The sequence below is a fragment of the Fukomys damarensis genome, unplaced genomic scaffold (genome assembly GCF_012274545.1).
Source record: "Fukomys damarensis isolate Sample0158 unplaced genomic scaffold, DMR_v1.0_HiC HiC_scaffold_38, whole genome shotgun sequence".
Classification (NCBI taxonomy): domain Eukaryota; kingdom Metazoa; phylum Chordata; class Mammalia; order Rodentia; family Bathyergidae; genus Fukomys; species Fukomys damarensis.
Genome location: NW_022900950.1, coordinates 32,840,103 through 32,856,250, shown reverse-complemented (window position 1 = coordinate 32,856,250; position 16,148 = coordinate 32,840,103). Strand labels below are relative to the sequence as shown.

Here is a 16,148-nt window from a genome sequence, read left to right as displayed (position 1 = left end):
TGCTTCATGTCATACTCTATGAAGGGAACAAAAATATTTGGTTATTTCTACTGAATACATGCTGTCTGACTGATGGCAGGCAAGTCACAGTGCAGTGTTCTGAAGAATAAGTTCCATCTTTGACCATGGCCATCCATTTTCCGGAAGGGGCCAAGCTAGGTCAGCATCTCAGATCTTCAGACCCCTTTTCTCCCCAGGATTCTTCACACTTCAACATACTGCTGGACCAGCCTACATCTCTAACACATCACAGGTTTGGAGGGTATGCTCTAAATTCAGACCACCTTCCTACTGTCCAAATCTTGATCTGATCATAATTTCTTTCTAGTCATCCATCTAGCTGCTTAAGTCTGGTTAGAGCAGAACAAATCTACGCTGATCCCAATGACAACTGGCAACTCAGAGGACCCTGGGAAAAAGCCAGTAAGGTGTCATTATCAAAAAAGTGAACACAGACAGTGGGCGTGCAAAGCTTGAACACTGGGGAGGACACGGTGTTTGAAAATGGAAACAGAATATTAAAAATTCATCTGCAGCCATCCAGACACTGACTTGAGGATTGGAATGCACAGAAAAGTTTGGCTTAATTTTAAAGTTGGGAAGCTTAAGAGACATAGTAACAAACAGTGCTGCATCAGAGACTGCACATTTATATCAGTGAAGGCCCATGACCTTCACACTTGCAAACAAGGGAAGTAATTATAGGACACAGCTTTGATAGCTTCTCCATTTAAGAGACAGCACTTCGTTTGTTTGGTCAACATCCTAACAGACAGCAAGCTATCCCAGGGGGCACATGAGTTTAATTCTTTGTAGACCTGGACAGAGCTTGATTTTTGTTGAACCAATCTGAACTTATATCAGGAAATTCTGCCTGGCGGCACACTTTCTAAGTATTGGCAGCTGTTTGTCCGGGGTTGGCTGGTGATGTGGAGAGGCAAAGAGCAGGTGTTGTGAGGGTAAGGACTCAGGGAGGTCAAGAGGTCAGAATTTATGAGACAGGGTACCAAGATGGTGGGGCTCCACTGAGGGGGGGGGAAGAGGCGGGGTGAGAGCACTCTGGAGAGCTGAAGACGATTCCTCAGAACTCAGCCAGTTCTGATCTGTGCATACTAGTGAAGAAAGCACCCAAGGCTGAGGAAAGAGTCCTGTGAAAGGTTAGAGAGAAAATTCTTAGAGCTCGCAGAAGCCCAGAAATAGATCCTGTTCCCAGCAGCTAGAGGAGAAATACCTCATAATTCATCAGGATCAAGGAGAGTGATCAGGAGGGATTTTCCTTGGTAGGATAGTATAATTATTCTGAAACTAATTGCTGGTCAGTGCCTTCACAATAAAGCACAAGACCCAAAGTGATCAAACTTTTCCTAAGCAACACAACTTTATCCAGGAATAAAGCTCCAAAATGTTATAGAAACAAAATACTGTAGATCTGGGACCCACATCACTTCTTGGCCTTTTGGCTAAGATCAAATCTAGTATTTAGGACCCACAAAAGAAAAATTCATAATGTATGACAACTGAAATATTTCTCAGGCATGTAAAGAAGCAGGAGCACACAAACTATAATGAAGAGAAGGTTCTGATCCATTAATACCAACCAAGATATGGCAGATGATGGAGAATTGATTAACAAGGGTATTAAAATACTTAGAACTGCTTTATTAATATGCTTAAAAAGTAGAAGAATAACTAAACATACCAACAAGATATAATGAAGATAAAAATGACCTAAATAAACATTCTAGAGATTAAAATCTCAATGTCTGAAATGAAAAATACTTTGTTACAATTAAGAGTAAAATAAATACTACCCTTCAGAAAAGATTAGTGACACAAAAGTTCATGACAGCATTATGGTAGCCAAACACTTATTTTGATTCATTTGATTCATGGAAAAACAAAATATGGTGTATCCATACAGTGGAATATTATTCAGCCACAAAAGGAAAGGAATACTGTTTCATACTATGACAGTTAATCTTTGAAAACACTATGTTAAGTAAAATGAACAAACATAACAGGCTACATATTAAATGATTCCATTTGAATGAAATGTCCAGGATAGGCACATTTATAAAACAGAGAACAAAAGAGCTTCAGAATGTGGCTGGTCACCAGAGAGACCAAGCCATGTTTAGCAGTTTTGAACACCCCTGCAGAGGTAAGAGGGGCTAGAGACTGTTAATAACCACTTATTCTTATGCATGAAGCTTCCATAAACACCTCTAAACTATGTGGTTTGGGGAGCTTCTGGGTTGGTTAAACATATCCATGTGGCACACCCCAACTCCAAGAGGACAGAGACTTCTATGTTTGGGGCCTTTCTGAATCTCAACTTACGTACTTGTTCATTTATATCCTTTATAATACACTGACAAACATAAGTAAAATGTACCTTTGATTTCCATAAGCTGTCATAGCAAATTATCAGACTAACCTAAAGAGGGAGTTGTGGGTGTCTCCAGTTTATAGCCATATTGGGGACCAATTGACAATTGAATTGGGCGGTCCCATGGCACTGAGCCTTTAATTTATCAGTTCTATGATGACTCTGGGTAGTTAGTGTCAGAATTGAATTAAAACATGAGAATACACTCAGTGGTATTCAGAGAGAAGTGGAGAATTTCTGGTGTGGAAAACCTACATGCTTGGTGTCAGAAGTGTGAGCAGACGAATAGGATTTTCTTTTATCTTCTAAAGTATATTTTCCAGCCATGATGGAATTATATATTAGAAATCAATGACAGAAGAATTTATGTAAAGTTTACAAATATTTGTGATCAGAAAACACAATTCAAAATAATCACATACAAGAATATAAAAGGGAAATTTGAAAATATTTTGAATTTAGGAAAGTAACCACTTGACTCAACTATTCCAGTTCTATATATTTACTCAAGGGAAATGAAAGCAGTTGTCAGTACCAAGTCTTGTATAAATATAACATATTACTTATAATGGGCAACAGAAAAAATCTTCAAATGTCTATCTACAAGTACTGTATATGGATAATGTATGATAATACACATAATACTATGTACCAATAAAAAGGTGTGAACTATTGTTATAGACATCAAAGTTAGGTAAAAATATTCTAGGCAGTCAGATAGGGGTAGGTCCTCGAAGAAGTCAGTACAGAGGATGAAAATATATTACAACAGTGGCTGGAGGTGCTTCTGTTGAAGGGCAGGCCTCAAGATAAAGATGAAATGACCAGGCCTACAATCCCCAAGGGATAAGCAATGAACTATAACTGGTATCATCTGGTCCAATAAATGCTAGATACACATTAGTCACCCAGGTGGGTGCCCAAGACCTCCTGATCCATATCTTCCTAACCAGGTCTTTGTTCTTTCCATGTACACTTGCTACATGACCTGCTTCCCCATTGGATCAATCTTACCTAAGCAGCTTTATTTGTGATCTTATTGGTTAATCATAGGTTTGACCCACATTGTACCTAAACTCATGCTTTTGTACCCATTTCATAATTAAGCTCCATAGAACTTCCTCTGTGAATTGGGGTCCATGACAACCTCACTTTGGGTTCTCTCCTGTCTCTCAGGAAGTCTCTCTCTCAATAAAATTTTCCTACTCTTAATCTCCATTGTTTCTTAGATGTATTCTTTGATTTTGGGGAACACAAACTCAGCATATATGATATCTAATAGGATTGGGCGTTACATTTATTTCCACTATAGCACTATTACCATAAGGATGGATCTCAAAATAATTATGGTGAGTAGAACAAGTCAGTAAAACTAGCAGATATATGATTTCACTTATATAAAAGTTTAGACAATGCAAACTACAATGGCCCAATAGATTCATGGTTGCTTAAGGTTTGGGTTGACAGTCAGAAGGGGTTGGTAGGTGGGATATCCAACAGGCACCATGAAATTTTGGGAGATGATGGATGTGCATGTTATCTTAACTGATGTAATGGTTTCCTGGGTCACACTGTACATTTCACATATGAAAAGCATAGTATTTGCTGATTATATTACAATAAATAAAGACATTTCAGAATGATATTATCATATGCTTTATTTTGTTTAGTATTTTCTTAGTATAAATATCTCCATATTTCTCTTTTATTATTCCTATATTTAGGCATGTATTAGAAATAGTCTCAAGCTATATTTTAGAGCATACAATAGACTTAAGTACTTTTTAACTGTTACAGAAATAAATGTAAGTTGCTAATCTAAATATTTAATATAGTCTAAGTTCAGTTCATGTGCATTTAACACAATTGAGTTCATTTCTAATGTATTATTTTATTCTTTAATTTCTCCTATCTTTATTCCTCCACTCCTCCTTTACCCACTTTTTTAGTTTCTCCATTTGTATTAATTTTCAAATTTGCATTTTTTTAACTCTTCATTTTAACTTTTTCTCCTCTTCTAGTTCAGAAAGAGACATCATTTCATTGATTAACCTGGAAATTTTAACACAAAGATTTCAATTTAATTTGTCTAAAATGATGCAATATGTTTATCTCTCCTTAATACAAAAACCCTACTCCTGATGGTTTGTTTTCTTGTTATAATTTCACATTTTGTTTCGCTATGTGGACACACATAATGGAATTTTCAGAACACGGTGGCAGCATAGCTCCCAGCTTTTACATTTCAGCAGGGCAGACTTGTGGTTAAAGCTTCCCCAGGAAGGGCTCACTCCATACCCCACCCAGCTTCCTCAGAGCCAGAGCAATGGGCAAGTCTCTTGCTACAGGAGGAAGGGGTTCTTCTCCCTTGTTTAGTCCTCAAATGTATTCCCCTTCAGACGTCTCAGATTTATGGCTGGGTATTTATATCTGATCTCTCACTGTATTAAGGCACCAGGTTGAGCCTCCCAGCTCTCACATATATGGGTTTGGTATGTTTCTTATAAATTTTTAATTAACTAGAATTTTTGATAAGTCCTATAGTCTCCAAGCTTTCCAATTAATAGTGTGGTGACTGCAGATGCAACTTTGAGGTTTAGATTGCCTAGGGTCAAACCAAGGCACTACTCTTTATGACTGTGGCTTTGGGCAAATATTTAATTAAAATCTTTGTGCCTCAGTTTCCTCACATGTAAAGGGAGGGATGACTATAGTACCTGCCTTGTGGAGTTAAAGGAGCACTAAATTAATTAATATATTTAAAGAGCTTAAGACAGTGCTTGGCATGTAATTAGAGCTCAAATATTAGCTGCTATTATAGCCGTTATTTTTATGCTTAAAGAAAATGTTTTAAGGTTATATTGTATACTATTCTACAAAGGGGTCATTGCCTTATAATATTGATATTCATAATAATTTTCAACTTTCAAGGGACCTTACAAAGCTTATTTATATCTCAATGTAAATAAATGATTTCTTCATTGACAAACTAGCCATCATTTGATGTCTAATGTGTTTATTTTTCTTCTTTTTAGAAAATACTATTCCTTGAATTTAGATCTTCAAAGCCTCATTTTCAATTGTAAATTATTTTTAAATGCTATTGGAATAGCAGATACTACTATGCAAAGAAATTTTTCCACCTAAATGTATGGCATAACATCTTGTTTTGTCAACAACTTGTTCATTTATTTCATCTAGAGTCAGAAAACATCAGCCTATACATACCAACTCCTGGAATAATCATTAATACACTAATATCACATGGGCTGGCATTTCTCCATGAATGACATTTCAGTGAAGTAAACTCTAAATCAAGTCTTTTCCCCAAACAACACATCATATTTCTTTAATACCTGGTGAATGAAGCTTGGTTGTGGCAGCTGCTATCCTCTTAGGAGATGAAACAGCAGGTTTACTAGCATCTTGATCTTTTTGTGCTTCTTTCTTTATTCCTATATGTAGTTTGAAAAGAGAAAAAGAAATAAAAGCTAGTTATAATCCAAATGGTAAGATAAACTGTGGAAGGGACAGCTTCAAAAAAGGCAAACAAAAAACAACAACAAAATATTTGGATGGTTTGTCGTTATGGTCATCACACCCTCAGCTGAGAAATGACACATTTATTTTTTTATAGTAAAGGGAACTTAGTTTTAAGTGGTCAGGGGAATAAGCACTGGGCTGTCTCTGGTTTGATGAAAAACCCTCCCTTCTCTGCCACCTCAGTGACCCTCACAAAGTATGTAGGAATTAAAATTTTATAGCCCTTAGCTACCAATGGGGTCTGGCTGCCTCTCTCTCCAAAACAATTTTTCAGAAGACAGGGAAGGAAGCTGCAGCTGAACATATACTGCTAATGACTTTAGCATCATCCTGAGCTGAGCCCCAGGGCATACGGTCTGACTCTAATTTCCATGCAGCTGGTTACAGGAGTGACCTGGAGAGTCTGCTCATCCTCTCAGCTGCAGCTGAGCCTTCGTGGAAGCTACTGCCAGAGCTGGCACTGCAGAAGGCATAACCCAAGTGTGGGCTGTATCTAGGAACAGCATGTGGATGCCCCTCTAGTGATGTCTGGTGGCACACAGGGTACCGTGTGGCATCTCCCTTGAGTGCTGGGCATAACAGTCACCTTCTCATCACTTTCCCTGGAAAGTCAAACAGCAGTGGGTAGAAGATTAGAGAAACCACACTGACCAAGACATCCCAGACTTGCCTCTGCCACCAGGTGCTGTTATGTCTCTTCGAAAACAAAGTTTGGGATGGTTTCTCAGAAAAAGAATGTGGATATTCCCCAAACCTGTGATCAAACTCTTCTTTCCAAGGGTAGCTACTTTTAATAATTTGATGATTAATCTCCCAAATATTTTTCTAGGTATTTATAAGTACATACACATATTCAAATAGTTATTAGTTAAATAAATAACCAAATACTGTCATTTCTTTCAACCTGCACATATTTGGGGATAACTTTTCTAATCAGTTAATTCACAGTCTTTTGAAATTGCCACATTGTATTACTAGGCAGTGATATACCATATTTCCTTTTACCATCCTCTGATGGATGAACGTTGAGATTTTTTACAAGTTTTAGCTATTAAAATAGCTAAATATACTAAAAAAGGTATTCTTCTACTTTTATATCTGTCACATGTACCAGCATCTTTAGAGAACAAAAGGATAGCTGCATTTCCGATGGGTTATGAATTTGTTCATTTTTCAGTTGCTTAGACAGAGTTCAAATTGTCCACCCAAAAGAACTGATTCATGTTCCCAGTTGGCAATGTATGAAACACTTCTTTTTACATGCCCATGCTCTACTGACTCTGATGTCACAATCATACTTTTTGCCAGACACCAAAAATGCATTTTGTTCTTTGAAGCCACTTAAATAAAAACAGTTAAATGGGCATGAGCTTTTCTTATTGATATGTAATAGCTCTTCATTTGTTCTGGATATCAGGTCCTTTTCTTGATAATTTCTTTGTCATAAATTATATTTTCCAGTATTCCATTAAAAAACTTACAGTATCTTTCATTATCATTTTTAAATTTTATGCCCCCAAATGTTGATTTTTCCTTTCACAGCTTTAAAAGCATTGTTACAAATGTATATGCATGTGAACAGGATATGCATAGCAGGTGAGCTGAGGCAGTTAGGTCTCACAGATGGCTGCAACTTCACAGTCTTCTAAGCCCAGCTACCTCTCTGGTCCACCAAAGTCACAAGTACTCTCAAGGTTCCCATTATATGGCTAATCTCACCCTTCTATTTCTTCTGTTTTGATTTTAGGTCTTAACAAAAGTGGAAAGGTACTGACTCTTGGGAACTGGGAAGAGAAATTTTTGCGGGGGGTCGGGGTTGAGACAGAGTCTCACTATGTAGTTAAGACCGACCTGGAACTCACTATGTAGCCCAGGCTGGTCTCAAACTCACAGTGATCCTCCTGCCTCAGCCTCCTCAGTGCTGGGATTACAGACGTGAATCACCATGCCCAGCTTCCAAGAAACATTAAAGACAAAAAAATTCACCAAACATGTTTTCTATTTCAAAGGAAATCTAAACATGAATATTTATGTAGCCTTTCAGAGTTTTCTACACAGCTTGAATGGAGTACAATTTGCAGTCTCAATCAGAAACTTAAATATTGATAGCTCTGATCTTTCAATCCCATTTGTACACATCTCTCTTTGGAACACTTCCACAAGGGTACAAAGACATAAACTCATAGACACATTACAATAGAGATGTGTAAATAATCCAAATGCACATCAGGGAATGGTTAAACATATTATGCTGTAATCAAACCATGAAGTATTATTTGCAGTTAAAAAGAACGAGATGGGTCTATATCGCATGAGCATGCAATATAATAAGAAGAAAAAAACTAGTTTTTTAACAGTATGATATTATCTCATATTTATAGTGCAAAATATCTATATTGGATTACAAATATATGAAATATCTGAAAGACAAATATCAAATTTTTAATAATGGTTACTTCTGATAGTAGGATTGAAGGGCTTTTACCATTTGTTTTAATGTGCTGCTGTATTATTTATATTTTTCTGATATTACTCATTACTTGTATGATAAGAAATAAAAACAATAAAAGCAGAAAAACCAAAACTAAAATGAAAATAATTTGTCTGACCGTGAAAAGATAGGAGACACCAATCAAGTCTAATCCCAGAAGAATAATTGGATTGAAAGTTTCACAGTATCTCTGCCAACAAACCTCCCTGAAAAACATAAAGCTGCCTGGGAGACTCATGTGGCTCTGGAATTCTTGACAGCCCAAAGAATTAGAGCAATTAGTCAAGAACTTTCCCTTCTCCTTGCAGCTTTTTTCAACCTAGATTCAGTGAGGCCAGGGTATAGCCCCTGTGCTCTGGTGGGACATTGGTGCAAATCCCAGAGTCCAATGAAGAACCTGAGGTCTGACAAGCACAGGCAGCAACAGAAGAAAATTATGCCTCCCTTAGAAACGATTTTCTCCTTCTTTAGTACACTTGTTTCACTGGGGCTTCAAGCTGATTGGACAGTGTCACCCACATGGGGGTGGGAATTTCACTCCCAGTTTGCTGACCCACCTGCCAATATTTTCTGGAAACACACACACACGCGCATGCACGCATGTATACCAGAAATGTGCTGTACCAGTGCTCCAGGAATCTCTCAGTCCAGTCAGGTCGACTCCTCAAATTAACCATCACAATCATCCCTAGGTAGGAAAAGCTTTTCTGAGGAAGAAACTGACAGAGGGAAAAGAAGAGCCCAGGAATTGGAACAGCACTGAGGATACCCCTGCTGAGCTCCTGGGTCCCAGTGTACCCCCCACTAGCATACTGCTGAAAGTCTCAGTTGTGTGAACCAACATCTCTATGCCCATGGTAGTCTGAATTAGGTTTCTGAAACACTGAACTAATGGAGACCTAAGTTATATAATGCCAGCTGAACAAATAGCTGCTAAATAAATACACTCAATTAAATAAATACAACCCAACTCTTACAGGTTATATATTGGTTTAAAATACTCCTGTATTTTATCTAGGCTGAGACGGAGAACCAAATAAGTACACTGGGGCTTCTGGCATGGGAAGAAAGCAGCAGTGGGAAGGGATGAAATGCCAGCCTCAGGATGGTCTCAGAAAGTTTTATTTGAAATATTGTCATTGACTTATTCACCTGATGCAGACAAATTTCTGCACACCAAAATGGTCTTAAAATGTTTTATGCAAAAAAGAAATGTGTGCAGCTCACAGGCCTACAGCAAAAGATATTACCTGCCTAGTAACCCATGAATAGCTACCCAGAAAAAGGGAAAAGCAGGCCCAAAGATCAGTCTCCCCCACCAGGGCTTCCACAGCGATACAAGTGGCTCTGACAACAGTGGGCAGAGGCAGCGTTTGCATTCTGTTAATGAATTGGCCATTGCAAAAGTGACTTAACCTGTTCTTGAGTGATGCCTCAAATAAGGATCAAATGCAGGGGAGCTGCAAGAACGTGGCAGGGTACAAAAGCCTGAGTCCACACAAAAGCAAGGGCTTTTTCTGAGGATGAGGCTGCCCTCCAAAAAAGGAAAAAATAAATGACAAGTGGCATTAGCTAATGATATTAGCTAATGTAGATTCCTTACTGAACACATCTAAATAAAAATGCCTAAGATAATGGTTAAAAGAATGCTATGCTATGTATTTTTTAATGAAAAGAAATAAGCACATCAAAAAATCAGGAGAAATTTTCATTAGCTCTTAAATTGATATATTATAGGCTGAAAATCCCAGTAGGTAAATATTCTTATAAAGTAAAAAAATCAGAAGCAAAAAAGGATAAAGAAATATACTCTGCAATGGACTTTATCATCCACCCATCTAACTTTCTCCTTTCATGCACCAGGAAAAGCAGAGGTAAGGTGGAGAATCTGTCCTCCAGCCTGAAAGATCTGCTCCTAGGTAAACAACAGGAAAACTGAGGGAGAAGAGCAAGGAGAACAAAATGTGCACATAGTACAATGCAGGGGATTCATGTCATAGCCGTGTATCTGGAAGGAGGTATACAGAAACAAAAGAATGATGTAATCAGGAAACACAGATTTTGATGCCACTTACAAGACAAACTGAATGGGAAGACATTTCATAGTAAGATATTTAAGGATTGAGTAGAATGCAGAAAGAAATTACCTAGGTAAGCATATATCAAATAAAAGAGAAACTTGAATGAGTTATGAGGGGCAGAGAGAGAGAGAGAGAGAGAGAGAGAGAGAGAGAGAGGAGTGTTGTCAGGTGCAAGGATAAGGGGAGGAATAGATAGTTTGAGATGCCAGTAGTAACTTTTTAAAAACTCCATCAAAAAGAACATCTGATTTTTGGGATAACAGAATTAAAAAGGGAATCACATAAATATATTGGGGTACATTTGAGAGGATACTTGACTTTTACTAATTAAGGTTTATTTCAATAATCACTTATGCCTATACAAGGATAGATTTGGAGCTGGGAATATAAAGTAGAATAAAGGAGGTGTTTGTTCTCACACAGAGGCCTACACAAACTAGACCTACAACAGAGACCTAACTATGCCCTGGGATAAGATCAAAGTAATTCTGAGTTAATTATGAAAATATAAGGGTAGAAAAGTGAAGTTCATTTTTTTAAACATATGTGTACAAAAGCTTTATAATCCCCCCACCAATAAATTTACTGACTTTTTCATTATTAAGAATCAAGGACATGTCTGGCACCATCCCTGTGGAAACAGAGGTCTGAGCTGTAACAGAGGTCACATTTTTTTTAGAGTGTATTTATCATAAGTCCCTTATCTATAAATGCCAGTAGCAGGTTATAGTTGTTTTGATGTATCTTATTTCACTCCCTCTCCAGACTCTGTTGGTATTATTATTATTATTATTATTATTATTTGTGGGGTATAAGGACAGGGTCTTCGATGTAGTTCAGGCCAGGCTTGAACTCACCATGTAGCCCAGGCTGGCCTTGAACTTGCAGTAATCTTCTTGCCTCAGTCTCCCGAGTGCTGGGATTACAGATGTGCACCACCAACTGTTGGTATTATTATTGGTGCAGGTTGAGCATCCCTAATGCAAAATACCAAAATATAAAATGCTCCAAAATCCAAAACTTTTTAAACACCCATGACACTACAGTGAAAAGTCTACTATTGACCTCATGGATGGGCTATACAAAACAGAAATGCCCTAACAATTTTACTGAAATTATATATATTACAAAATACAATAATCAGAAATCTCAAACACTTAATGATAGCACACTTATGATAGCAAGTATTTCAGATAAGAAACAGTCTGTATTATTGCTTTGTAAATGAAGCAACAGATGATATAGAGGCTGCAACATATCTGCATTTGTCAGTCTATGGCTGAACCAAGATATGAACCTGAGAGCTTCTGCCCAAATTCATATATTACAAAATACAATAATCAGAAATCTCAAACACTTAATGATAGCACACTTATGATAGCAAGTATTTCAGATAAGAAACAGTCTGTATTATTGCTTTGTAAATGAAGCAACAGATGATATAGAGGCTGCAACATATCTGCATTTGTCAGTCTATGGCTGAACCAAGATATGAACCTGAGAGCTTCTGCCCAAATTCTAGCCTATATTTTACTACTCCACTGTGGCTTTGGTGAATATTATTTTCTACTACTCTTTGCCCTCCTGCTCTGAGAATCACAGTGAATCCTGGTAAATCTGACTTCAAATGACAGCATGAAGGGAAGAATGGGGGAGGGGCCAGAAAACAAGGGGGATTTGGATTTGAAGGGGTAGAGCAGGAAGACATAGATGGTAAAAGTCTTCTTTTCTTTCACGATTATAATATGGAAGGAAACACTTAGCTTCATTTGTTTCTTAAAGTCATTCTTCCTGGAGCCTTCAATTCTTCATTTATTCTAGACTGGCTATTTCTAGGACTGTAGCACAGCTGCCATATAGGAATCATCACCAACTTTATTTCATTTCCTTTGCCTTTGTCCTATCATGAACTCCTGTTTCTAGACTCTCATGTCTTCCTCTGTTTTTGTCTGCTTCCTTACTTTGATAAGAGTACATTTCTTTGTACGAGTATAAGAGTACATTTCTAGAGAAAGGTGCATATCAGATAAATTATAGGACATCTTCAATGGCTCAAATTTTCTTTATAAAATTGAATGATTAGCTTAATTCAAAATTTTAATGTGACAATTATTTCCACAGAAATATGAAGGCAACTGTTTCTCTTTTAGCTTCCAGGTTTGCTATGACAAGCATGATGCTTAAGTCCCAACCTTTCATCAGTGATCGGTCTGCTCTTCTGTGAAGCTCTTGGTACCTTCTCCTTTCCCACAGTGTGAAATTTCATGGTGGTGTGTTTTGGTGTAGGTACTTTTGTTATCCATTATTTTAGTCATTTGCCAACTCTGATTCCACAGGTCTGGGAAATCTTCAAATATTGTTTTTATAATTTCTTTGTTCTATTTAATGAAAATCATGATATTGAAGTTCCAATCTATATGTGAATATCCTTTGGCTATCTTCTATGGACTCAACACTAAATATAACTGAAATTGAACTCCCTGTCACCTAACAAAACTTTTTCTTAATCATATCTTCCCTAACTCAGCAAATGTATGTTTTTAGACAGAAATATTGACATCTCCCCTTTTTTTTTTATTTACATGAATTCGAATGCTGGGTCTTTCAAAGTGTACATCTCGTGTCTCTCATGTTTAGTCCACTCTTTTATCTTCATTTTTTTCTTTGGGTTACTGGGATTGCACTCAGGGCCTTCACACTGAGCTATATCCCCAGCTCTTCTCTTTGAGACAGGATTTTGCTAATTGCCCAAGCTGGGCTTGAACTTTGGATCCTCCTGCCTGATCCCCCCAAATATCTGGAAACTCTGATTCTACAGCTTTAGGCAACATGAGATTACAGGCATGCACTGTCGTACTGGGACTCCACTGCTTTTTCCAGGTTACTGTAATTTCCTGATAGAGCAGGCTCATCCTTCCTGGAAGCAGCCTCCTACCTTTTCATGTCTCCAGTTGAATCTCATCCTTCGAACCTCAGCCTGCAGGACTCTGCTGCCATTCTCTGAGTTAGAACATTATCCACACTAAGAGTTGAATGCATTTTTACTTGTCCACACTCACCACTAGACAATGAATTACACGAGAATCACCTACTCAGTAAATATTATAAATAAATGAGTTGATTATTTTTAACTAACGATGTGTTTTCCACTGTGGAAAATAAAATCAATTCTAAAATTAAGGAAATTCCTGACATTATTGAAACCTATTCTTATTTTCTCCTCATTTCTTCTCTAGTGCTTCTCTCCTCTCTTGTTATAAATAAGAATGTCCTAAGTGAGTAATGAGAAATCACTGTATACACTGTTTGAAACCAAATGAGTCAGGCTCTGAATATGATGGATTTGTGAGAAGAAAATAAACCATTTCTCCTGGGGATTCAGGACACTGTATGATCTATTAGCTACTGAGAAAATGTGAATAAGTAAGTAGTGGTGGAAAAATTACTTTGTATTTTTGAAACCACATAAATAGATAGTTGAGCCTTATTCATTGTGGTAGTTTCAGTTAGGTAAGCCAAAATGAAAGAAATGGTCTAGCCGGGTGTGGTGGCGCGTGCCTGTAATCCCAGCACTCAGGAGGCTGAGGCAGGAGGATCGCTGAGTTCGAGACTTGAATAAGTAAGTAGTGGTGGAAAAATTACTTTGTATTTTTGAAACCACATAAATAGATAGTTGAGCCTTATTCATTGTGGTAGTTTCAGTTAGGTAAGCCAAAATGAAAGAAATGGTCTAGCCGGGTGTGGTGGCGCGTGCCTGTAATCCCAGCACTCAGGAGGCTGAGGCAGGAGGATCGCTGTGAGTTCGAGACCAGCCTGGGCTACATAGTGAGTTCCAGGGCAGTCTCAACTACATAGTGAGACTCTGTCTCAAAAACCCCCCCCCAAAAAAAAAAAGAAAGAAAGAAATTGTCTAGGTTATGTCTCATTCAACTCAGTAATTTAAATTTCAAGATAATTGAAGAGCATAATAAAATGGTGTTTATCAGAGCTCATGTTTTCCCCATATAGACAAGAAATCTTTAATATGGTCTACTTAGAAGGAAGTAAGTGTCCTAATGTTACTATCCTATAGTTTTACCCCCAAACCTGCAGCATCTATTGTTTTCTGAACGAACCTTTCCTGAGCTGGCCTAAGCATTCATTTCTTTACTCACTCATCATATATTTATCGGGTGGCTTCACTGTACTTATCTGGTATTAAAGTGAAGAGACAAAATCATTAACTCCAGAAATTCACCAGTTATAGGACATATAAATAAGTGACAACAAGATAATGTAGCAAGTGCCAGCCCAGAGCAGTGGGGAAAGATTTTTTTTTCTGGGAGATTAGAGCAGGAGCCAGGTAACACTTCCCAGGAGAAGGTAATGTTTGGACTAAGACAAGGAGCATGAAGAAGACTCTCCAAGAATGAGGTTTCACAGGGAAGGGAATCAAGTGTATAGGTCCTGGGTGTAAAGAGACAGCAATGAGGGAGAGGGTGCAGGACACAATGGAGGGTTTGTTTCTTGAATCCAGCCTACACTATCTGCAGTCTTCAATAATGTTCAAGGTCACCAGTTCATTATTCCTCAGTTTCTCCCTAATGTATCAGAACTCCTCTGAAAATCTAGTTTAATCCTAAATTTGATGACGTACTTATTGTGTTATCATTTTGCTTTTCCTTTCTTTTTAAAAATGGTGCACTTTATGATTAAAGATGCCAATGAATGGGAATTATGCCCAAAGGAAAAAAAAAACAGGAATTTAAATTGGTTTTGCGTGCTGGTGCGTTTAGTTTAAATGAAGTCATCTGGCTAAGATGACAGATAGACTCAGCCATTAAAGGCATATAAATAAACCCCTACTTTTTTAAAATGAAATTTTCATTATAGAAAAATGAAAAAAAAATACTTCCCTTCATTTTCATCATGGTCTCACCCTGTCCTAATCACTATGGACCTGTTGGAATGCATATCAGCTTATATTATATGTATTTATATAGATTTTCTTAGTGAAATACTATAATACAGTTTTAAGTACTTCTTGTTGTGAAATGTGCTATCTGTATTATCTGTTAAGTTTAGCAAGGAACTATAAAGCTGATGCCCATACACTGCTACCCAGAAAAGGGAAGCACTGGCAGCCAGGAGCACATTACTGCCCAACCTCCCCTTCCCATTCAAGGAGACTGCTGCCAAGATGCTTTTAGTCATCATTTCTCGCTTTTCTTTATAGTTTTTACCATCCTCTTACGCAATGTCTTTCAGTTTAGAAATGTCTCATCAATGAAACCCTACTGCATGGATTCTACAGTCTTGCAATGTTTACTCAGCCTCATGCTTATAATTTTGTCCATTTTGTAGCCTACAGTCCCAGTTCACTCTTTTTGCCAAACAGTGATCCATCATGTATATACATTGCATTATATTCCTTCATTCATTCATTCATTCATGCTACCATTGGTGGAAAGTTTGAGTTGCTTCTAATTGTTTTTTAAAATTCTGAACAATGTTGCTTTGAACAGACTTGTACAAGTCCCCTGGTGCACATGTGTGAATTTCTTTCATACCTGTGAGTGAAATTCTTAAGTGAAACAACTAGATAACATCACACTATGTTACAAAGTGTCTGTTCTCATTTCCATTTCCCCATTTCCCTCTGTTA

At 37.5% G+C, this 16,148-nt stretch overlaps 1 protein-coding gene across 3 annotated transcripts in view; it reads right to left on the bottom strand.

Annotated features, from left to right (window-relative positions):
* The window catches only part of Mtus2 (microtubule associated scaffold protein 2), a 665,483-nt gene that overhangs the window by 168,876 nt on the left and 480,459 nt on the right, over positions 1–16,148 (bottom strand). For all 3 annotated transcript variants that reach the window (XM_033759933.1, XM_010623851.2, XM_033759934.1), the window contains one exon: positions 5,746–5,844. In XM_033759933.1, coding sequence (XP_033615824.1) covers positions 5,746–5,844 — 99 coding nt within the window. The remainder of the gene's footprint in view (positions 1–5,745; positions 5,845–16,148) is intronic.